The sequence below is a fragment of the Pagrus major genome, chromosome 20 (assembly GCF_040436345.1).
Source record: "Pagrus major chromosome 20, Pma_NU_1.0".
Classification (NCBI taxonomy): domain Eukaryota; kingdom Metazoa; phylum Chordata; class Actinopteri; order Spariformes; family Sparidae; genus Pagrus; species Pagrus major.
The window spans coordinates 14429838-14453279 of record NC_133234.1 but is presented as its reverse complement, the minus strand read 5'-3'; the positions used below and the strand labels follow the sequence as shown (position 1 = coordinate 14453279).

General features: G+C 39.4%; 2 protein-coding genes across 2 annotated transcripts; one reads left to right on the top strand and one right to left on the bottom strand.

Moving 5' to 3' along the window:
- Nucleotides 1-87: 87 nt before the first annotated feature.
- Nucleotides 88-11403, bottom strand: LOC141015988 (alpha-tectorin-like). Its single transcript, XM_073490217.1, has 22 exons — nt 11382-11403; nt 10761-10876; nt 10255-10533; nt 10068-10163; nt 9725-9890; nt 8772-9172; nt 8098-8674; nt 7420-8003; nt 6888-7263; nt 6069-6083; nt 5402-5994; nt 5072-5229; nt 4546-4940; nt 4233-4429; nt 3759-4154; nt 3359-3642; nt 2726-3003; nt 2466-2585; nt 1799-1983; nt 1539-1672; nt 427-678; nt 88-316 (listed from the first exon to the last, which is right to left on the bottom strand). The coding sequence occupies exons 1-22, from the start codon at nt 11401-11403 to the stop codon at nt 88-90; spliced, it is 5853 nt and encodes a 1950-aa protein (XP_073346318.1).
- Nucleotides 11404-19645: 8242 nt separating this feature from the next.
- On the top strand, nt 19646-20985 carry LOC141015913 (neurexophilin-1-like). Its single transcript, XM_073490134.1, has 2 exons — nt 19646-19705; nt 20290-20985. The coding sequence occupies exons 1-2, from the start codon at nt 19646-19648 to the stop codon at nt 20983-20985; spliced, it is 756 nt and encodes a 251-aa protein (XP_073346235.1).
- The last annotated feature ends 2457 nt before the right edge of the window (nt 20986-23442 follow it).

Below are 23442 nucleotides of genomic sequence, written 5' to 3'. Positions count from 1 at the left end.
GGCAAAATGGGCCCTCTACAAAAGTTCAACAAAGTAGCCCTCACTGTATGTCTGTTTATTTTGTTACACCTATGTCTGTCTCATTTCTCACCTGTTTGTACTGTCTGATTTAAGAAAGTGGGAGGATGAATAAGGGAGGATGATAATGGTACTTACAGCTGTGCAGTCGTTGCTGCTCAAAAGACACAGGTGGGCCTGGCAGTGCAGGTAGATAGATGGAAAATTGGTAAAGGAGAAAATCTCGAAGGAGAATCTGGCCGCCGTGGAATTGCCATTCTGAATCAGCTGTACCCTATCATCTGCTAGATAAGGACACCTGAAAAACAGGGAAGGAGTGAAAGTGACAGTTAGTAGGGTAACAGGGTTAAGTCTTAGAAGAGAAGATGGTTGAAGAAACACAAGGTGAATTTCTAGTAGATCCTTTACTCTGCACTAATGAGATCCCGGCGGACAGGGTAGCTGGCATTGTTGACTGGCGTGGCCCAACAAGAGTCCAGAACGGTGGAGATCTGCCTTTCGTCGACTCCCTCTGCTCGCACTTCCACATACAACTTCTCGTCAGTTTCCATTTCTACGTTCATCTTACTGGTCGAGGGGGAGTGGAAGCCAGCATCCTGGTAGGGGGTCATTCTCAAATGATAGCTTCCCTGGCCAGAAGGAAGCCTCTTCCTCACAAAGCTACAGAAAAACAAAGAACAACAGAAAGAAGAATTTAGTGGAACTTTGGTAATTAATACAATATGTACAATTGGGATGCAATTAATTATTATTTTGATTGTTGAGTAATGTTAAGATTATTTTCTCAATTTATTGATTAGTTGTGGTTGGGTCCTTAGAATGTCAGAAAATGGTAAAAAATCTCGATCAGTACTTCCAAAAGCCCAAGATGACGACTACAAATGTCTGGTTTTGTCAACAACCCAAAGATATCCCATATTGTTTTTTAATATATAGTCTGATGCAGATAGATTGCCCATGCTTTAGAACACTTATATATATATATATATATATATATATATATATATATATATATACACACATAGATATATACATATATCTATATGTATATATATATATATATATATATATACACACATAGATATATACATATATCTATATGTATATATATATATATATATATATGTGTATATTTATATATATATGTGTGTATATTTTTATATATATATATATACATATATAGTATAACACTTTACATTATTATATGTAAATCAAAATCAAAGAGCTTTTTTAAAATCTATTCACATATTTATAGACAGTGTGTTGTGAAATGTATCAGTTGTTAGCAAGGTAGATAAACTTAAAAGACAGTTTGGAGGGTTCATACTGTAGATAGATGAAATTTCACCACTAGTGCTAATCTGACAAATTTGATAGAATCTCACTTTAGGTGCAGATTTGTGTGTTATATTACACACACTGTGATACATCACTGTCAGCAGATGTTCACTGTGAAAATAGATGTGTTCTTTTAAAGATATACAGCATTTTTTAAGAGATTATCTTATCTTTACTCTTACCTCTCCACAGGGTTAATGCCTATATCCATAGACAGGGCCTGAGTCAGAGGGTATTCACAGGAGAATACCAGGTGAATATTTTCACCTTCATTGCTCTGGATGGAGTTCTCATAGCGGAAGTGGGTCCCATTGCTCTTTAAGATTTGAATATTTAAAAAGTAGAATTAGTATATGACAGATGCAATCTATCCTGTGGAGAACATTCACATCTAAAATAATTCTACGTCTGCGGTGATAACAGTGTAGGCCATGGACTGTACCCTGAGAACTGTACCACACAGCTGGTCGTCATTGTTAAAGTGGAACACCAGTCGTCCATCCTGAAGAGTCCCTTTACAGGAGTCATCTTTGAGGTGAAGGGCACTAGGTTGGAAGCCAGCTTCAAACAGCTGGCAGCGTGACAGGGATATTGTGCCTGAACTACCGGCACAAGTGATGGATGAGTCTAGAATAAAACAATGAAAATGTATTTTGTTATACCAAATCCCCAGACTGGACCATGGAAAGCTTGTTGAATATGCTTTTTGCCATGAATGCATATTAATACCAGCCATGATGGTGTGTGTGTGTGTGTGTGTGTGTGTGTGTGTGTGTGTGTGTGTGTGTGTTGTATTGTTTTTGTCTGTGCAAGATGCATGCACAAAACTTAACAGGTGTGAAATCAAAATGATGGCTGAGTTTATAGATTGGCGTGATCCCATGTAATAACATAGTAATGACTAGTGATTGTCATGGGTCAGAATTATGTTGATAATCAACTCCACAGTCCTCAGACATTGCATCTGGTGGGATGTCATAGCAAGATGGTATCTAGATTTTTATTTGTTTTAACCCAACTCTCACGTGTTTTTGTTAGGTCAAGACACACACAGCCATTATTATTTCTGTTATCTAACAAAAAAAATATATTTCAAGAGGAGCTCGCACCGCAGCTCTCGTTGTTGGGCCGAGAATATTGCTCCTCACAGAAGCAGCCGTAAACATCGTCTTTCTCACCACACCACTCATACTCTGTGCAGTTCAGCTGTTCACAGGGGTCTGACTCAGCTGCAGAAAAAAGTGGGAAAAGAAATGAGACAAGGACAGATGAAACAGAACAGATAACAGAAAAAAAAAAAATCTATAATCTCCTAAGGAATCATTATTTTCATGCAACAACCATGTCAATTAGCCCGGGATTAACATACCACACTGCAAAGCTGAGCGCCACTCTGGGATGTTCAGCCTCAAAACAGAGCAGGTTCTCTCATAGGCTGAGACGGCAGAGCACAGCATGCCATTGGCTGGAGTGTAGAGGCAGAGATCGTAGACGCAGGAGGTGAAAAAAGGCTGGGGGTCAGAGTGCAGGTGACAGTCACTGAATGGACCGCTGGTGTTGGTGATGACACCACAGAGCTCAGAGTATTCGTCCATAAAGGGACAGTTGTTCAGTCCATCACCACTGTCATCATCTGTGGATCCACATCTGGAAAAGATATTCAGTGTTACACATTTAACAGTTTGATGGAAATGTATCTCAAAAGTTATTGCCGTTGATTTACAATACTGTATATCCTTGTTTAATTGTGAAACCCTCGAAACTTGGTTTTTACAGGTTTCTATGTTCATGTTAAAAATATATATTCTGCTTTGTGGTTTGAGGAATTTCTAGAAGACTTAGAATTGTAAAATTAAGCCAAACGCTCTCATTTTAGAAATCCAAAAATTGACAGTCCTTGAGATGAAATTTTTTTTCTTTTTAAAGAGCACAAACATCTCCACCTTCATATAACATGTCACGCATTTGGTATTGAACTGTACAGTGTATTTGCTGTGGTTACCCTGGTTGGCTCGTGGGTGCCTTCCAGCTGTGTCCAAAGTCATTGTCATTTTGTGCTGATGTGCCATTGGGCAAGACTTTATCATCTGCTGGGTCATAGTTGAAGTTTCCACACATCCCTGTGACTCTGTTCTGATGATTTCTGTCCAGTCTGACCAATAAAGTGCTCTGGCCATCAAACTGGACTATCAAGTCAGTGGCTTTGACCACTATGTAGCTTCCCTGCCTTTCTACCTGAGCTAAGCTTCCTGCAGTGGTGGGAAGAGACACCTCACTTCCATTCACCTGGAGGGAGGAGAGATTAGAGAGACAAACAAGATGATGAGGAGGGCTGTTGTTCCATGTTTTTACAGCAGACAGCTGTAGAAAATTGTTCATCTAGAAAATAAATAATAGATTACCTTTACTCTTTTGTTGGGTCCAATCCTGATGTATGCACTCTCTGGGGGATCTGAGAGGTATATGTCGACTGCTGATACAAAAGACACGCGGTTGTTGCCACGGTGATTATTGGTGGCAATTACCTGAAACTGTGTCTCATTGGTGCCTTCGCTCACACTCTCAGTAATGATGTAAGAGCATGTGCCCTGGAAGTGAGCTAATGCCCCATCAAAGGTGATGTAGTGTGGGTCCCCCCACACAGTGCATGTAGACATTGCATCGAAACAGCCCAGCTGGCCATTTCTGATGGTGCACTCTTGTTCAGGAGTGCAAGACGCAGCAGAGCAGCGCAGGTCATTGGGAGCGTGGCACTCACATCGCTGGGAGCATCCCTCTGTCCAGAACGACTCACCAGCCTGCAACATGAAAAAAACGAGCATTAATGAAATTGTTGCTTATTCTTAACTCAAAGTATTAACCGGGATGTGGCTTACATCATAGTAGAAGCCATCATGTTGGCAGCCACATCTTTCCACTGGGACACAGCTTGTCCCACTTCTGACGAAGCCTTTGTCACAGAAACATCCCTCCGAGCAAATCTGCTCACACATGGTATCATTGCTGTTGGCACAGGTGTGGCCACAGTCAGTACCACACAGCTCATAATGTTCGTTGGCTGGACAGTTGATTCCTTAATAAGTGTGAAAAGAAATTATGGCTATTATGTGAATATAATTTAATAACATACATTTGTGAGTAGACAGTCACTCAGGAGACATGTTGAGAAAAACTGACTGGTTGACTTACTGCAGATTGTGTTCTGCCTCCAAGGGTAGATTCGAACATTAGCAGATTGACAGGCACTGACATATGCCTGAATGGCTCTGCACAAAAGATCGCGATTTCCAGACACACAAACATCAAACACACAGTCATTGAAATATGGTGCTGGGTCCACCTGATCATGGCAGAAGCTGAAGGGGCCATCAGCTGCTTGAATCACCTCACACTGAGCTCTAGCAGGAAGCTCATTGGTACATTGTGGACAGGAGGAACCACACCCATCACTGCAGGTGTAGTTTCCTGCCACCTTCCAAGCTGTCCCAAACTCATCTGGAGTGGAGACCGTCATTCCAGATGGGGTCTGGAAGTCATCGTTTTGATTTCCATTGAAGTTTCCACAGAGACCACATGTTTTTCCACTGTATTGATGATAATGATTAAATACATCAAGAGTCATAAATTAGGTGAAAGATGAAGTCTAAATGTCTCAAATAATTGATAATATATATTTTTCAGAATGTAAACTAAAGAATTCAAACATGGCAGATACCTGTAACCTGAAGGTACAGAGATAGTAACTCTACTCCATCCATCATACGTGACTTCCAGACCAAAATCCGTAATGACAAATGTTTTAAATCCTCTTGTATAGATATACACATGACTTCCATTCAAGTGGATAGGTAAGTGTTTAGTTACCCCATTCACCTTAAGCAGTAGAAAAACAACATTAGAAGAATAATCATAGTTTTGTATTTGTGTGGCATCTATCAAGTGCTTTTCAGAGCTATATTTGTCCTTCAGTGTAGCTTGCACTTAGAGCTCTGAAGAATCATTTGATTAAAAATCTTTGCAATAATTTTTAATCTGTTTAACTCACCTGTACCATACCGTGGCTCTCCCTCGACATATGCACTCGAACCCCCAGCACATATACAAAAACTTCAGCTGTAACTGAGACTGTCAAGTCATTCCATGGCTCGTTCTTTGCCTCCACTGAAAATTGGTGGAGACCATCAGTGGTGTTACAAAGTGTCGCCAGAACGTAGCGGCAGGTTCCCTGGAAGTCATAGGCCTTGCCATCAAAGGTGAGATAGTGCGGGTCTCCAGCGGCAGAGCACATGCCGTGTGGTTTGGGGTGGCAGCCAAGCTCACCATCCACCACACGGCAGGACTCCTGAGGACCACAGGAGCTGGGGATACAGTGGACTGCCCCAGTGGTGCCATCACAGCTACACAGGCTCTGACACTCCTCACCATCCCAGAACTGTTCACCACCTTGCAGATGGCGTCCTTGGGAAGAGCATCCACAGGCTGATTGTGGTACACACTGGTCGCCATTGAGGAGAAAACCATCATTACACTGGCAACCCATTTGGCACAGAGCAATACAGACTTTGGGAATAGAAAAGCAGGTGGGAGGACAAGCGGTTCCACAGGATTCATAATGGCTGTTTGGCGGGCAGGTTTCTTCTTGGAACAAAAAAGAAAACAAAAAAGACAGATTAAATACTTTTTAAAACAACATGAAAGCCACCTTATGCCACTGGCATAACAGAAGACTAGCAGGACAACACAAAAATCTAAACAATGAATACAGGACTATATCAAATTTAAATAAAATTATATTAAAAAATGTAAAGTAATAATAATAATAGTCGTAATGATTATAAAAGGAAAGTCAGAGACAAGGCAGCACATTCACCCAACTGATGTTCTTGTTACCTTTTTGTAATTATAAAATTTCAAATTTCTTCTATTACTACCATGTCTTCAATACTTTGTTTTTTATTGTGATTTGTTTTCATTCATGTTTATTTTGATTGATTTTGGTCAAGCTTTGGTATTTCTTTTTAGCTGATGCCCATAACAGGCATATCCGACGGGGAAGAAAGGCTAAGATGTCGTGAGCAAAGACGATTTAATTTTCCATGGCTCTAATCATAAGATTTATGTTGTTAACATTCTAGATTTTCTCCCTCTCCTCAGAACCCTTGTAGAACATGTATCGCAAATTGCAATTGTCTTCTCCATTGTTTCTTCTTCTTCTTCTTCTTGTCTGTGAACCTCAAACCAACTTTACAGGTGCATACTGCCATCTACTGCCTCAGAGTGTGCTGATGATGCGCTTGTTAGTCAGTGGAAGCAGTTTGCCTAAATATCATGTGCTACGTTAATCCACTGTACATTTTACTGATACCAATAAATGGCCGATAACATAAATTTCCCAATATTAGGCCAAAAACTGCAGCAGTATATATCACGCATCCCTAATTACAGGAGGGAGCTCGCACATTGTTTGCTTGATCCCTTCCAAAAATTCTCCCAGACACTAATGTGGGGATAAGAGCATCATTTCTGGCAACACTGGGCAAAAAGCCCATGTAACAATCCAAGAAAGCCATAGTACTCACCAGGATCTATAGTGTCATTTCCATTCTCCACACAGCGTGCAGAGAGGGAGCCACTTCTCCAGCTGTCTCCAAAGAGCAGAGAGCTGTTGACCAGGGTGCCATTTGGTGTACGAAAATCATCATTTGGATGGCCATTATAGTTACCACAGAGTCCACCCAGAGATCCATTGTAGATACCAGGTGCGGTGACATGCACAGAGTAAGGCCACATTATTGCCACAGTTACACCAAAGGAAGTGTGAAGGATGATACTGTGAACGCTGCTTTGGCGGATTTTGATTCGACTGGACGGTGAACTGAATGGTAGTCTGATCCGCTGACCGTCAACCTTAAGGGTCATTTAGATATAAAGACATAGTCAGATCCAGATTGAGAAGAAAATATGAATTATTCTAGACATTCTAACACAAGTGCAAGTTTACTGCATAATAGTGAAAATAACATTCACATTCACAACTTATCCTTCCCATTTGTTAACACATACCTGTACGTTGCTGCTACTGCCTATCTCAATGGACACGTGTGTCCCCTCTGCCTCAAACTTAAGCAAATGGGCAAAACCCTGCCGGTCTCTGGGCACTTTTTCTGCTGTCACCACAAAGTGGGGGTGATTAGACAATCCCATCACTTTGGCAAGGGTCAATCGACATGCCCCAGGATACTGGTATGCCAGTCCATCAAATGTGTGATATGACCCTGGGCCCCTGATCCAGCATGTTGCATAGCTGTTGGGTCTGCAACCTCTTTCTCCTTCTTCCACACTGCATGATTCAAGCGGACCACAACCATGGGAGCGACAGGTCATGGAGCCATGACTGCAGCTACAGCGTCTTCCACAGTCTTCGTCTAGTATTACAGTGTCTCCAGAGCGGTAGTAGCGACCCTCAAAGCTGCAGCCACACTCTGAATGAGGGACACACACCCCAGCACTAAGGATGTAGCCAGAATTGCAGATGCAGCTCTCCTGGGCAGGGAGAGGGCAGTTCTGGGTAGAATTGGGGTTGACACAGGTAGCTGGACATCCTGTGCCTTGGGGCTCAAAGTGGCTATTGGCTGGACAGGGGATTTCTAGAGGAAAAAATGACATTGATTTTGACATCAAGGACATTTTATTTTACCCAAAGGACATCTTGAAATTATTTTAATTGAATTACAGACATACCACAGAAGCCTCGCCTCCTCCAGCTTGGCAGCTGTACACCATTCTGTTGACACTGACTTGCATACACATGTAGGGCTTGGCACAGGATGGGCTGGTACCCTCCTCCTACACACAGATCAAACACACAGTTCTCCACAAAAATCTGTGGGGGAAGTTGTTGATGACAAGCAGCAAAAGGTCCAGAACTGTTCTCGAGGATACCACAATGGTCAGTATTGCTGTATAAAGCTGTCTGATCATCAGTGCAGGCAGCACAGGCCAGACCTCCACATGGCGCCTCACAAACAGTCTCATTGTCCCGTGACGCTTGCCAACTGTTGGCAAAATCCACATCAGAACTCACAACCTCACCCTGACGGGTTCGGAAGTCATCCTGACGAATACCATTGAAGTTTCCACAGAGGCCACATGTTGCATTCCGATAGGCGTAGGGCACACTGATCCTGACATAGTGATTTGTGTCATAGGATACTTCCAAGCCAAAGACAGTGCTGACGATCACAGAAAAACCTGACTCATAAACCTGGATGGTGCCGTTGTTGAGATAAAACGGAGTGGCTGCAAAGGTTCCATTTACCTGAAAGCACATCAGCAAGTCTGTCAAGAGCAGCAAAGACATATTTGATCTTATACATAAAGAAGTATCATTTTTGATCTCAATCATAAATACTAACCTTAGCTACACCACGACGTCCCTTGACAAGCTCAATGGTTTCGTTATAGACATACACTTTGACCAGTCGTGTCCAAGAAACACGAGTGCTGCCCCGGTGCTCGTTCTCGCCCTCTACTCTATAGTACGGCAGCCCTGCACCACATTGCTCAGAGAGAACATAAGTGCAGGTGCCCTGGAAGTGAAACACTGTGCCATCAAAGGTATAGTAATGTGGATCACCACTTATGGTGCAAGTGCCTCTCTGCACCGTCTGACAGGAGAACTGAAAGGCACTTGGCTGGCAGATTTGGGAAAAGGAGCAGGGTTGGTTGATACACAGCAGGCCTGCTGAGGTGCAGGTGCACTTTTGTGCACAGGTATTGTCGCTCCAGAATGAATCACCCAGCTGCACATGTTGACCTTGAAAGGATCAGGAGGAAATGGTCAACCACATATTTAAATCAAACCAACTCACAAACAATACCATATTAATCATGAAAACAAAAACTTCTATCCTTAGTTATGCAATTTGCAATACGGTGACAATTTTGATCATTGATATATTAATAGAGGTCCCCAATCTCCCCCCTCCAATTAAAAAAAAAATGAAAACAACCCTGCTCTCAGTTGGAAGAGCAGGCGTCTCATGTATAGTGGCTTTGTCCTCGCAGTAGTGGCCATGGGTTCGAGTCCAACCTGCGGCCCTTTACTGTGTGTCATCCCCCCTCTCTCTTATCCTATTTCCTGTCATCTGTCTAAGCTGTCCTCTCAATAAAGCCGTGAAAGGCCAAAAGAAAAACTTTTTAAAAAAAGAATAACCATAATGTGTGCAGTCGAGTGGTAATTTGTTCTACAAGTCTAGATTTTTTTGTCAGTCTTACATGTATATATTCCACGAGCGGGCACCATTAATACATAAAGTACATAAAGTACAAGTGGCCCCTTGCTGTGACCCTCTGTATCTGATCTTACCATTGAAATAGCAGCCTCTTTGTCCATTGTCTATCCGGAAAGCCCATCGACCAGGGATATTGACATTGCTGCTCACACGGAAAGATGAGTTACGGCCTGTTGCATTGTCAGAGAATGATCCAGGGATGGAGAAATAGTGAGTGGAGTTGATTGTGTCATATCCAGCCTGGAATATACAGTACATGTCATGAACACAAATATTTTTATGTTAAATTATCTTTTGATGTTTTTTTTAAAACTAAAACTGTGTCATACAGACAATACACTGCAATCACTGTGTTTTATTTTGGTTACACCACCTAAAAAGCACATACTCTATTTCTTTATTGATCATTGTTCTGACCTGCACTTTGTAAGGTGTGGGGTCTATTTCCTCATAGTTCATTAGCACAAATGAGAGCTGTTGACCAGAGATCAGGACCGCTTGGACAGTTGTGCTCTGGAGAAAAAAAAAAAGGTTTTTAGTACTTCATAACATGAGATGTGTGTATTTTTTTGGGTGTTTCACCATTTAGAACAAGATGACTTACTGATCTTGGATTTGGATAATACGCCACCTCATGCCATGTTACAACAAAGACCCAGGTAGCTTTAAACATCAGGCCTGGGAAATACTTATTAATGTCCTGTGTAGCTTGTTGAAGGACACTGCCACTGGTGTATTGATTGTAGTAGACATGCCCACTTATTGTGTTGTCCAAATCTGTCCATAATGGAGCGATGATGTCTCTTTCTCCATATAATGGGAACCGCAAAGCTCTGAACCTGTCCCATGGCCTGTCAAATGTAAGATGTCCGTTCTGGTTGACCTGAAAACAAATATTGAGGTAAAACAATTCTTATGAACAGTTAATCACTAGACACTGACTATCTTTGACAACTACATCTTATCAAATATTTTTTAGTTAATTTAATTTCAACAGTATGTCCTTGTTTTGCAGTTTCACATGTTAAAAGTTATTATGAAACCAGTGTTTTTTTCACAGTCTACAAATGTTTGACTGTGTTTATGTTGTATTAGAGTATTTTTACATACATAAATCTGTTCATATGTCCGTCCAAAATAGAAAAAAGGATGTTGCAAGGTTATTAAAGGAGAACTTCCATCATCAGATCGAGGGATTGAAGTTCCATTTATTGGGTAGAGATGTCCTGGGAAGAAAAAAATTGCAGTTATTAAAAATGAACAGTAACGTTTGCAGATATACCAGTGTTTAATTGACTTCAAGGATCTCTGTAATAAAAAAAAGGTCCTTGTTCCTGACTAATCTGCAAAACATCACAAGTTTTTTTTATGTGTTGTTTGGCTGGCTTGCATGTTGCATTTGTTTTTGTTCATTTTGTTAAGCTATTTGCTTCAATTTAAGTTTTGACTTTTTAGTTTTTGCAGTGTTCAGAGCATGTCTTGGATTGTTTTATCCTAGCATAGTCAATATAATTTATAGAGGCAAAACCAAAATCACATAACTGAAAAATCTGTCTAATATCATTGTGCATCTTTATCCTGCTGATATAAAGATAAACTAGACTAATAATCATACAGCATTGGTATTAATATGGTGACTTAAATGTTAGAGTCTCTATGACATGATTGCAGGATTGACTGCTAAGACTACAGTATGAAACAAACAAAACTCGAGATTTATCTTCAGCTTACCTGAACTATGGGGAGTCACCATGCCTGTAAGTTACACAGAAATGAAGCAAAGATTTATATGTTAATAAATGGATATAACCGGATAAATCTAAAAAAAATTTACAAATACTAAAGAACTGAAGTAATGTATATTTTCAAAACATCAATTGACATACGAAAAGGAGATAACATACATATATAGAATACAATTATATGACATTTTATTGAAACTACTTACTTATCATTCCCAAAAGCAGCACAGACAACATGTGATGTGCCATTTTCCCATGCTCTTCAGATCTGCTTTCTAAACAAAATGGATTGAATTTTTTAAACAATTATGATAAAATACTAAATTATATGTTGGTAAGTGATTTAAATTGGAAATATGCATTTGCAAATGTGCATATGCATTAAAAATAAAGGTCCATGTCCACAAAATAAAATATTTACCGGGTGATGCTGTTCTTTTCCCTCATCCCTTACAGACTGCAGGTCTTTATACGTGGAAAGCTGGCAAAGTGACATAAACCTGTTTTTTTTGTTGTTTTTTTTTTTTTTATCAACATCAAATATCATATCAAATAGGTCATTATTAAATGGACCTAACTTCCTTGTAAAAACTTACAATACCACATTGTCAGTAGAGGATAATGAAGATTATCAAACTGTGTTCCTGTAATGTAACACTCTACTAAAAGGCTTTCGTCCATAGGGGTGTTAAAGTGCTATAAAGTGTCAAGAAACTTCCCCAAAAAGATCATTTATCCACCACTATTGTGATTAAGGAACAGATAAACTTCTGCTGCCAATGCAATGGCCTAATTCACTGGAATATATTTTACATTGTACAGTCACCTTTTCCCTGTTGTGTGTGTTAAACTGCTGCATGCTAAAATCTATGATAAATACTACTTGCATGATTTCAGAAATTGTTGAATACTACAGATACAACAATCTCATTTTCTGCTTCTCAGGATACTGGATAATACCAAAGCGCTGATCCAGTGTCAACCATCTCACAGACTTCTTGTCTACAGTGGAATGGTAACAAATTACTGTACTTAATTATAAAGTTGAGGTACTTGTGCTTTACTTGAGTATTCCCATTTTATGCAACTTTATGCTTCTACACCACTACATGTTTACAGCTTTAGCCACTAGCTACTTTTCAGATTACACTTTTTCCAACCCTTCCTGCTCCAAGAAAATCATGTATCTCCAAATATGATGAGTTTGAATGTTTCTGAACTACTTTTAACTACTTTTGAGACTGAATACATCTTTTATTCAACCTATCAATTCATTACCTTTTCCTTTATAGTTCCTTTAAAGAGACCTCTTTTCCTCACCTAGCATTTCTAACTGGTATTACTGTTGCAAAGACAACAAGATCCTTCAAAGTTTTTCTCAGAGTAGCAACTACAAATAACACCGGACAAAAAATGTGTTTATTCATTCATTAAGTCTTCAATAGAGCAACGGAAGCAGATAGAAATGGTGCCAGGGTGCTTTCATTTTCCCAGTAAATTTCATGTGCAGTGGCAGACAAAATAGTATGGTGAAAGCGAGATTTATAGGGAGCCAATGTAAACAGTGATGGATGGTGTCATTATTCAACAGCCATTGCATTGTTCAATCACAGTGTGGTATTAATCAACATGTGCTATTTGCAGTATCCGAAGGTTAGTTTAAACCTGCTCCTGGTGGTCTTCTAAAATACGTACTTGTCAGTTTTAAGTCAAAACTTTTAACATTGTGAACCAGGAATCTACCCCCAAATGACTAATGGTAGAAAAGAGTAGTAAACCGAAGTCAAGGCAAATTCCCTGATACAAGAGCTTTCAGTATAAAATTGCGCCCACATGAAACAAACCTCTGTATATTGAAGGCATGCTATGAAAAATTTGTCAGTTGCTGTTTGTAAACACATCATTCAAAGATGGCGAGCCACCAACCCAAAGCAGATATTTACCAACCTGGGAATGAGGCTCAACTATCAACCATCTTTCACCAGAATCGCTGACACAGAGAAACAGCAAAATACAAAGAAATTAAGAAAAAAAGTTTTCGGAGCCTTTTGTTAGCGCTCATTGAGCATATTCAGACTTCGGAAGGATGCAGCCCCTCCTCCAGAGATGCTTACAAGTGCGATAAGGACTGCACAATTCAACTTCAGACAAATCACAGTAATATTTGGTTACTTGCTGTCTTTTGGGCATAGTGACGTTTTTGAATGGCAGCCAATCTTAAAGTTTCAGCCAGCTGTTGTTATACTGTATTGTGCTCTAGCCTCATTTTGTCCAACACACAAGACACATTCATTTAGTTCTTAGTTATTTAGGCACACCTTGCTAGAAGAAGTCTAATACAACAGTCATGCCATACATTGTAGGCTACTGTCATGAAGCTTATTATGTTAAGTTGTTGATGAGACCAGTTCAGAGGTGTTGATAAAACTGTGTGATTATTATCAGAGGCTGCAGCAGCTGTTGAACTGTGTTGCATTACACAGAGAGGCGTTTTAGTTTGTTAAGCCTACCCTTGTTGGTATAAATGAGCTGGTACAAAAGCACATTCTTGCAAAACAGGATAAGTTTCATTACTGCAAGATCTCTTCATGCATTGAGTTAATTGAGTTAAGATGTTAGAGGCAACAAGTCAGACAAGTGTGAATCTGATTTTCAAACTTACTTTCTACTGAACTGATCGTGAGTTGTTTTATTACACACTTAGTATCTTGCACTATAGTGCATTCTGCTAAATCTAATGATGTGTTAACGTTCATATCGTTATCGAGACCCGAGACTATATATTTACTATGTCGTGATGTAGCCTGCAAATATTGCAATATTATTTTAATGCCATATCACCAAGGACTAGTTAACTGAAGACATGATTTACTAGGATGAGATTCACACCACATTAGAAGCCAACAGATCGTTAGCCACAGCTTTCTACAGAAACACACCTTGTCCCACATCTGACAAAAGCCTCAACACGAAACCTCCCTCATGAACCTTTTCCTGAGTGGCCTCTGTGGTAGTGACACAGGTGTGGCACATACCTGATGCCTGCGTTTGTTTATGTACTTCTTCAGTGTGACTTTATCTGCGACCAGGGCCTAGGGGAAACCCCTATTCTGCTTACATGTAAAATAATTTCCTTGATCCCCCAAATGCGTCACTCTCTGTATTGACACTTTGTACCCAACTGATCCGGCTTGAATGCATATTTTCATCAAATGCTGTGAAACAAAATTTGCCAATAGATAAAATACAAGGAAGAAACAAGGTCACTCAAGCAATTCAAATCATTTCAATTTGTACCGTGACTCCCGTGCTTTGGTGGTTTCACTCTGAGGGCAGTTCAGTTTTCTTGACTCCCACATAGAGCAACAGTGATGCGTGTAGTGCGACAGACTCTGGACAGTGCCCTGTTGCGCTTGTGAACAGGATTCTGTTAAAGCAATTATAAGTAAAAGAACAACTGAGGTTTGAAATGTTTATTACAGCAGCAGTAAGTAGTTGGAGGCTCAAGTTACAGAGTTACAAGGTCGTAGTGGTGGAAAGCTCCCCATATGTAATTAGACAACACTTCAGACTTCATCAGTAGTTGTTGATGGCGTTTATGTAAACGACCGGTCATTTCCAATATGTCGTTTTTTTTAACTGTGGTGATTTCTCTGGCGTTACCATGGCAATCCTGGTATTGTCACAATGCATCTAGTGCAACATTGAAGTACGTAAAAGTGCAGCAGTGTCATGCAGAAATCAGCAATAACAATGTTAAGTTGGCTAGCTAGCTACCAAGACATCAGCCAACTTGCAGCTATTGTTTTATGCTTGTGATATAGAAAAGTATGGGAGCTCTAAACGACTGTGGGTGAAACATATTATTTCCTTTGTTTTCCCATGATAATAAGTTACATTTTACTTGTTTTCTTTAGATCGCAAGTTATTATCAAAAGATAACAACTATTGTTTTTTTCCGAGATAACAAGATTTGATAGTCAAAGCTATATGAGATGCAAATCACTGCAGGAACCATTGCATTATGTGTAGCAATGTCAGATGAACAAGAGCATATTGATCGTTGCATCACTTTTCTCTTCAGTCACGGCCTGACACAGGTTAAAATTGCACTGTACCTTGCTGTTGTTGGTAATATACACATTAGTGGGCATCATCTAAGAAGACATTTAGCAAGAAAAAGTGATCTGGATTTTATCTTCTTATCTCAGGAAAATAACAGTTGTAATGTTGTTAACAGGGTAATACACACTTAAAATCTGCTTCTAACTATATTGTAGTATGTTATAACCATTTATTTAAGGGTGCTATTTGTAAGAAAAGTTGATTTTTGAGTGTCATTCCCAACTCATTGGGATTGTAGATCAGGCCGGCCGCCATCCCTTTAAATGTGAATACACTAGGTACAGTGATTGTAGGAAAACCCGACCAAATGCTCCATTTTGGGATTATGCGGTGTCACGGCAACCACACAAACACATAGAAACTCTCTTAGAGAGAGCTGCTGTCACCTGAGGCATTTGTCACATTGCCAGTCATTGCCTCCCTTCGCAGGTTGTCCACTAATTGGAAGGTCGGTGGTTCAGTCACCGGATCCCCCGGCCTAACCCTAACCCTCGGCCTCATTATGCACTGATTATTAATAAATAATAATAATAATAAAATAATAATAAATAATAAATAATAATTAATAAATAATCAGTAACTTTTGACGTTTGACTATCTAGTGTTAGGGATTTTACGAAACCTTGTGGTAATCAGGAGAAGCAAGAACAACAACACGTCAGTTTTCGGTCAGTTTTTTCCTTATCGCTTTGAGATGCACAGAGCTTGCTCTCTAACTTCTCCTGAATGAGGAAGAGAATGAAAAGACATTCAATCCTTTTTTTCACTCGTGTTCCTTGTTGGAAATTGGCCCAAACAGTGGAATCAAAGAAAAAACAATCGTGCAATATGATCTGAGCCACAAGCTGGAAGGCAGACTGGGGAAACTTAGTCCAAGAAAGTATGACCCAACGAGAGAGTTGTCAGCTGTTTAATTTAACAAGCATCACTTCTCTAGTATTGTGATTGCAAAAAAATTGTGGGGGGGGTCAACATTTCTGTCTTTCGTTCTGTACCAGTTTTGTAACATCAGAAAATCATGCAAATCAAGTTGTCCAGATAAAGTTTAGGCTCTGTTGTGGTGAGCCACACCAACACTACCGTTGGTTCTGTGCCATCAGGTGTTGTTTTCGATCTTGGCATGCACATATAAACCCTACCAAAATGTTTTGAGATTTACTGTGATTATGGTGTACCACAAATATCTCAGGCTCATGTAAATGCAGCCTCAATCAGTCACCTTCCCTTTTAGTACATCCATCATCACGCCTTTCTCATCCAACCAGGCATAAAATGAAGGTGGAGAGTTTATCTGTCTGGCAGCGTCATTGAGAAAGGTTGTACAAGTGTTTTTCATAATAAAAAAACGACCAAATGAAATGTGACTTTACTGGAATCTTTTTTCTCATTTTACTTGCAGAATTAAAGGAAAAGTTCACCCAAAAATGAAAATTCAGTCATTATCTACTCACCCTCATGCTGTTGGAAAGTCAGGGGAAGATTTGTAGTCCACAAAAAATTTCTGGAGCTTCACAGCAAAAAAGCATTGTAGTAAACAATTGAAGTAGATGGGGACTTGTTTTAAAATGTAAAAAGATGGGAAAAAACTGAGGCACTTGACACATTGCCAGCCTTTAACTTCCTGATGCATCTGTGTGTTCTTAAATATTACATTTAATTAAACTGAATTGAATTGGTGGCTGTGGCTCAGGAAGTAGTGCAGGTCATCCACTAATCTGAAGGTCGGTGGTTCGGTCACCGGATCCCCCGGCTGCATGTCGAAGCATCCTTGAGCAAGATACTGAAACCCAAATTGCTCCTGATGAGCAGGCCGGCACCGTGCATGGCAGCCTCCACCATCAGTCTGTGAATGTGTTGTGAAGCACTTTAAGTAGTCATTAGACTGGAAAAGAGATATATAAATGTCCATTTAGCATGAATTTACTGTTTATATGTCTATTGTTTGTATGCTCCATATAATATTTATCTGTTTGTCATAAATAAGCAAAAAAGAAATTGACTACAGTGACAAGTGGACATTTTTTGAATAATCCATAAAATATAAAATAAACCACTTAAAGTACAGAGAATGAAATATACAACAATAACTTAAGATACAAAGTGTAAAAACAACAAATAACAGAACAGCTACAACAAAAAGATGACAATCTCCATGAAAAGTATATTATTTGATATCATACTGACATTTGTTGTGCTTCTGGTAAATACTGACTAATATATTTGTATTGATAAAGACAACACACTGTCTTTGTAAGGTGCAAGTCGGGCTGAGTGAGTCTGTTTTCTGCTCATGCCTCGGCCTCATGATGTAATCAATAACTTTTGACATTTGACTATCTAGTGTTCCTTATCGCTCTGAGATGCACAGAGCTCGCTCTCTGACTTCTCCTGAATGAGGAAGAGAATGAAAAGACATTTAATCCTTTTACTTTAATCTCTTTCCTTTTTGGAAATTTCTGTCTTTCATTCTGTACCAGTTTTGTAACATCAGATATTTGTAAAGTTTTCTAGATAAAGTTCAGGCTCTGGTGTGGTGAGCCACACCAACACTATTGTTGGTTCCGTGCCATCAGGAAATGTTGTTTTTGTTCTTGGCACGCACATATAAACCCTGCCCAAAATGCCACAAGATGAAAGTGGAGAGTTTATCTGTCTGGCAGCGTCATTGAGAAAGGTTGTACAAGTGTTTTTCATTATAAAAATCGACCAAATGACACAAGATTTTACTGGAATCATTTTTCTCATTTTACTTGCAGAATTAAAGGAAAAGTTCACCCAAAAATGAAAATTCAGTCATTATCTACTCACCCTCATGCTGTTGGAAAGTCAGGTGAAGATTTGTAGTCCGCAGAACGTTTCTGGAGCTTTGCAGCAAAATAGCGTTGCAGCTTTCTCCTAAACAACTGAAGTAGATGGGGAGTTGTTTTAAAATGTAAAAAAAAAAAGACAATAAAAAGGAAAATCTGCTTTAAAAGGGGTGTTAATAACGCTGTATGGAGCCATTTTATGTTTTTTTGTTTGTTTGTTTTTTAGGTTTTAAAGGTGCAATATGTGAGATTTAGCCACATGTTGAATTTATACTCCAAACAAATAGGGGGCAGCATATTACCACAGTAACTGCTGCTTGTTAGCTCAGTCTGCTGTTCAGCTAGTTGGACTACTGGGAGAGTCTTAGTATTTACACCACTAGCACAGGATCTTTGGACCATCGGGAGAACTAGCTGGTTGGCATGCGAACGTCAGTATATATCTCTGTAGCACATTACATAGACGCCTTTGACATAGCCACAGCTGGTGGGCAAGTGTACCTGTGCCCTGTTTGCACAGGGGGGAGATGTCAGGATATTTAGTATTGAGCCTTGATTTTGTGTAGTAAAGTCTATGTACAATCTTGAATTGTATGAGCTGGTGTCTGACATTTATGGAACTGTCATCTGTGATTTCGGCACCCAGCTCTTCTGCCCAAGCAATGCTGTCAAGTACAGTATGTGCAGGCATAGTTTCATTGTGTGGTAAGTGGGTCCTAATGTAGCTACTTATTTGGAGGTATCTAAAAAAATGTCATGATGGTATGTTGTGGGACTGTTGCAGGGGATTTTAATCATAATGTAACTTAAACTTTTGACTTGCAGCTCCGGCTGCAGTTTGTTATGCGGCCACAAGATGGCAATATCTAACAGTCGTGGATTAGTTTTTCTCCTGAGCACCATGAATGAAAATAACACTCTAAAAAAAAGTGTCAAAGAAATTAATTAATCACCAGAATCATATTGCAAGATGTTTTCTATGAAAGAGAGAAAGACACGAGATACAGTGTGTGATAATGTTAACACAGCATATCCTTAAAGAAAAGGGTATGTGAGTGTGTGTGATTGGATGGGTGAGTGGGTGAGAGAGGAGGGGGTGGGAGGGAGAGAGAGAGAGAGGGAGAGGGGGCAGACACAGCCAAACTGAGTGTTAAAGATCTGGAGATGTGAGAAAGCCTCGCAGTGTGTGTGCTGTGAGTGGAGACTGCAGAAGGTTTCCTGCTGCTACATCTGAGCGTCTCTCCAGCGTTGCCTGTGGACAGAGCGTCAACATGGACTACCAGAAGTTAGCTCAGCCCGAATGAAGTTCAGTTGATGCAGTATGGAGATGTTCGCTAGGCAGTGCTTTGTTTGGATACTGCTGAAAGGAACCTTTTGTTTGGTAAGTTTAAAAAACTTTAGAAACACATTTGTTGCACATCACATTAAAGACAAAGTGTATTGCAGCTACATGATGACTGGAATTTGCCCTACTGGGGATCAATTATAAAATAATTATTGACTTTGCAGTTTTAAATGTCAAAATACTCTATAAGCTTATTAAATGTGATGCTTTTTTGGAGTTTAATCAAACAACAGTATTTGGTGTTGACGAACTTTTATAAACATATCCCAAGTTTTTGGTTGTACTACAAGAAAACTGGTTATGAAACAGCCTCAGTTTAATACTGATACCTCTGAATGACCTGCAGCCAGATCATCAGTGAGAAGACTGCGTATTTCTATGTAGCTGTTGTAGTAATTCTTAATTTCTGTCACCAGGTTGGATAAGTCGGAGGTAATACACAGAGTCAACAAAAAATTAAAGTAACTTGCAGTAGCATGAACATCAAATATATATTTTTAGGGAATTGGGGTGTTAACTGAATCTCAGAACATTCTTAGCCTTTTATTTTTGCTTTATTTTTCCTCTTAATTTAATTACAGTTGCACTCAATGTCCAAATTTTCCTCGTTTTCTTTCTAGTTGGTTCTTGGACAGCATTCTGGCAACTTCACCTTCAGAAAACAGACGGACAGTCCTTCAACTGACAGCAGAGACCAAGACTCACAGAGAAACTGGCCACCTATTGTTCCTCTTTCAAAGCAAGGACTCCTGGATATACTTGGGGGAAACTCCCAGTCAGACTCCAACCCTTCCTTAAAGATAAAGCTACGTCCCATCATGAAAGTTCACGGAACATCCAAGTTCTCCAGGATGTTCAGTTGGGGAGACTTTTACTCAAACATCAAAACTGTCAAACTGAATTTGCTGATAATGGGTAAGATTGTGGATCATGGGAACGGCTCTCTTGGAGTCTACTTCCGCCACAACTCCACCGGTGTGGGCAACGTGTCCGTCAGTCTTGTCCCACCGATGAAAGAGGTGGAGTTTGATCTGGAGCGCCAGAGCGTGGTCAACCCCAAAGACTCGAAGACGTTCAACTGCAGGGTGGACTATGAGAAAACTGAACGCAACAAAAAGGTGATGCTGTGCAACTACGACCCGTCCAAGACGTGTGCTCAGGAGCAGACCCAGAGCCACGTCACCTGGATGTGCTCCAAACCCTTCCAGGTCATCTGCATCTACGTGTCTTTCTACAGCACAGACTACAGACTGGTTCAAAAAGTCTGTCCGGACTACAGCTACCAGGATCCAGGAGCCTACCTGCCCACGGGTTAACCAACCAGAGGTTGAGCCGAGGACTACAGTGGAGAGTAATGCTTCAAATAAATCCAGTCGGAGCAGCTATGAGATATGGAAGAAGTTTAGTATTTCTCGAGAGAGTACGTATTTTTCAAATCTTAAAGGTCCAGAGTGTAGGATTTGGAGGGCTCTATTGGCAGAAATGTGATAAAATATTCATAATTATGTTTTTCTTGATTTATAATCACCAGAAAGAATGAACCTAATATCTACAGAGGGAGCGGGTCCTCTTCCATGGAGTCCGCCATGATTCTACAGTAGCCAAGAAGGGACAAACCAAACGTTGGCATTAAATTCTGCACACTGGACCTTTAAAATTTACCGAATACTGTTAAGTTTATATTGTTAGTTTGCTTGTTGTAGACTAAAAGAGTAATATTAGACTGTTTACATTGAATGCGTATATAATTAAGGCTGCAGCTAACAATTGTTTTCATTATCGATTGATGTGATTATTATTTTTCATGATTTTTCATTTATTTAATGAAATGACACAAAGTTGTGAAAACTGCCCATCATAAAGTTAAAACCCAAAGATTTCAAGTTTGTAATCACATAAGAAGAATAACATTATTAATCGACTGTAAAAACAGCCGACTGATCAATCAGATAATCAAGTCATCTGTTTTTTAGTTTGTAAAGGTTTATATATCATTGTCCTCTAATGTCTGTTATTTGTATCATGAAAGATATCAAACTATAGATATATCAGAATACCATGCATTGGCAACACTCTTATTTTGTATTTACCTTGAACACTTTTGTCATATGTCATGTATTTCCTAACACTCTACTGTATGTCGCGCAATAAAAAGAAAAACAAGTGTGATTAAAAACAAACCAACTGGCTAAAAACAAGTGTTTCATGTGATGATCTCAGAAGTGCCCACAAATGAAAACTGGATTATAAAACAGCACAGAGACCTTGAAGGCTTTTTAAACCACGTGGGGCCACTGAAGATTCAAAAGGGCGACTTCACAAATAAGCTTTAGAGACACATTTCTACATTTGTGAGTTTTTCTGCAACTTAATTATTTCTAATGGAAGATGTTTATTTGTGCGTCTTTATACAAACTCACTCAGAAGTCTAGACATCATGTGGGCTTCAAATGACAAAATGTACAAGTTTAGGCCTAAAAAGGTTATTAACATTATAGATAACCATTAGCAGTCTATCATCTCAGCTTTTTGAGGAAGTGCATGTTTTCTTAAAGTGGTTTCGAGGCTGCTGGTGAAAGCCAGGTAGTGATAATGACTGAATTATTTTTCTTTTTGGGGTGAACTTATCCTTTAAAATATCAAAAGAAACTGTCATGAGTGTTATACTCATGGGACATTATTATATATATTATTATATTATATTATACTCACAACAGTAAAATGCTACCTATATATATATTTATATATATATGTATATATATGTATATATATACATAAATATATAAATATGTGTATATATATATATATATACATATATATATATATATACATACATATGTATATATATACATATATATATATACACACACATTTATATATTTATGTATATATGTATATATATACATATATGTATATATATATATACATATATGTATATATATATACATACATATACATACATATATACATACATATACAGTCGTCCTCAAAATTATTCATACCCTTGCTAATTTTTGTGATTTTCTATTTTTGTGATGAAATGACTGCATTTTTTCAAGTTTGTTTATGAGGTATACGTGACCAACAAGTGAAAGAATGACAACAGTACACAATTCAAGAAATTCTTCATTTCAGGGGTATTTTATTCAAGGATTCCCAAAAAATGCCATGTTCAAAATTATTCATACCCTAGTCCAATGTCTTTCTTTAATAGTCAATAGCATAGCCTTTGTTTTTTATGACTGCTTTGAGACGATTCTTGTATGTGTCCACAAGCTTCCTGCATGTCTCCTGTGGGATGTTTGCCCATTCCTCCTTTGCGAGAATCAAGCTGGGTCAGGTTGGTCGGTTTCCTAGCCATCACTCTGGTCTTCAAGTGATGCCACAAGTTCTCGATGGGATTCAGGTCAGGACTCTGACTTGGCCATTCTAGGACGTTGACATCATTGTCCTTGAACCATTTCTTCACTACCTTGGCAGTGTGTTTGGGATCATTGTCTTGCTGGTACGTCCAGTTGTGGCCAAGCTGTAGTTTCTCAGCAGATTCCTTCCCGTTTTCATCAAGGATCCTGATGTAATCTTCCTTTTTCATTATTCCTTGGACCTTGACTAGGTTCCCTGTGCCACTGGAAGAGAAGCATCCCCATAGCATTATGCTTCCACCACCGTACTTGACTGTGGGCACAGTGTTCTTTGGTTTATATGCTTCGCCTTTCTTCCTCCAGACATATTGAGCATCCATATGGCCAAATAACTCCAACTTGGTCTCATCA

Coding starts and splice junctions, on each gene's coding strand:
- LOC141015988 (XM_073490217.1), bottom strand. CDS start 11,403: ATGGTGACTCCCCATAGTTCAG. Junction 10,164..10,254: donor ATTATCCAAATCCAAGATCA/GTAAGTCATCTT, acceptor TTTTTTCTCCAG/AGCACAACTGTCCAAGCGGT. Junction 1,984..2,465: donor GCCCAACAACGAGAGCTGCG/GTGCGAGCTCCT, acceptor GTTTTATTCTAG/ACTCATCCATCACTTGTGCC.
- LOC141015913 (XM_073490134.1), top strand. CDS start 19,646: ATGGAGATGTTCGCTAGGCAGTGCTTTGTTTGGATACTGCTGAAAGGA. Junction 19,706..20,289: donor TGAAAGGAACCTTTTGTTTG/GTAAGTTTAAAA, acceptor TTTTCTTTCTAG/TTGGTTCTTGGACAGCATTC.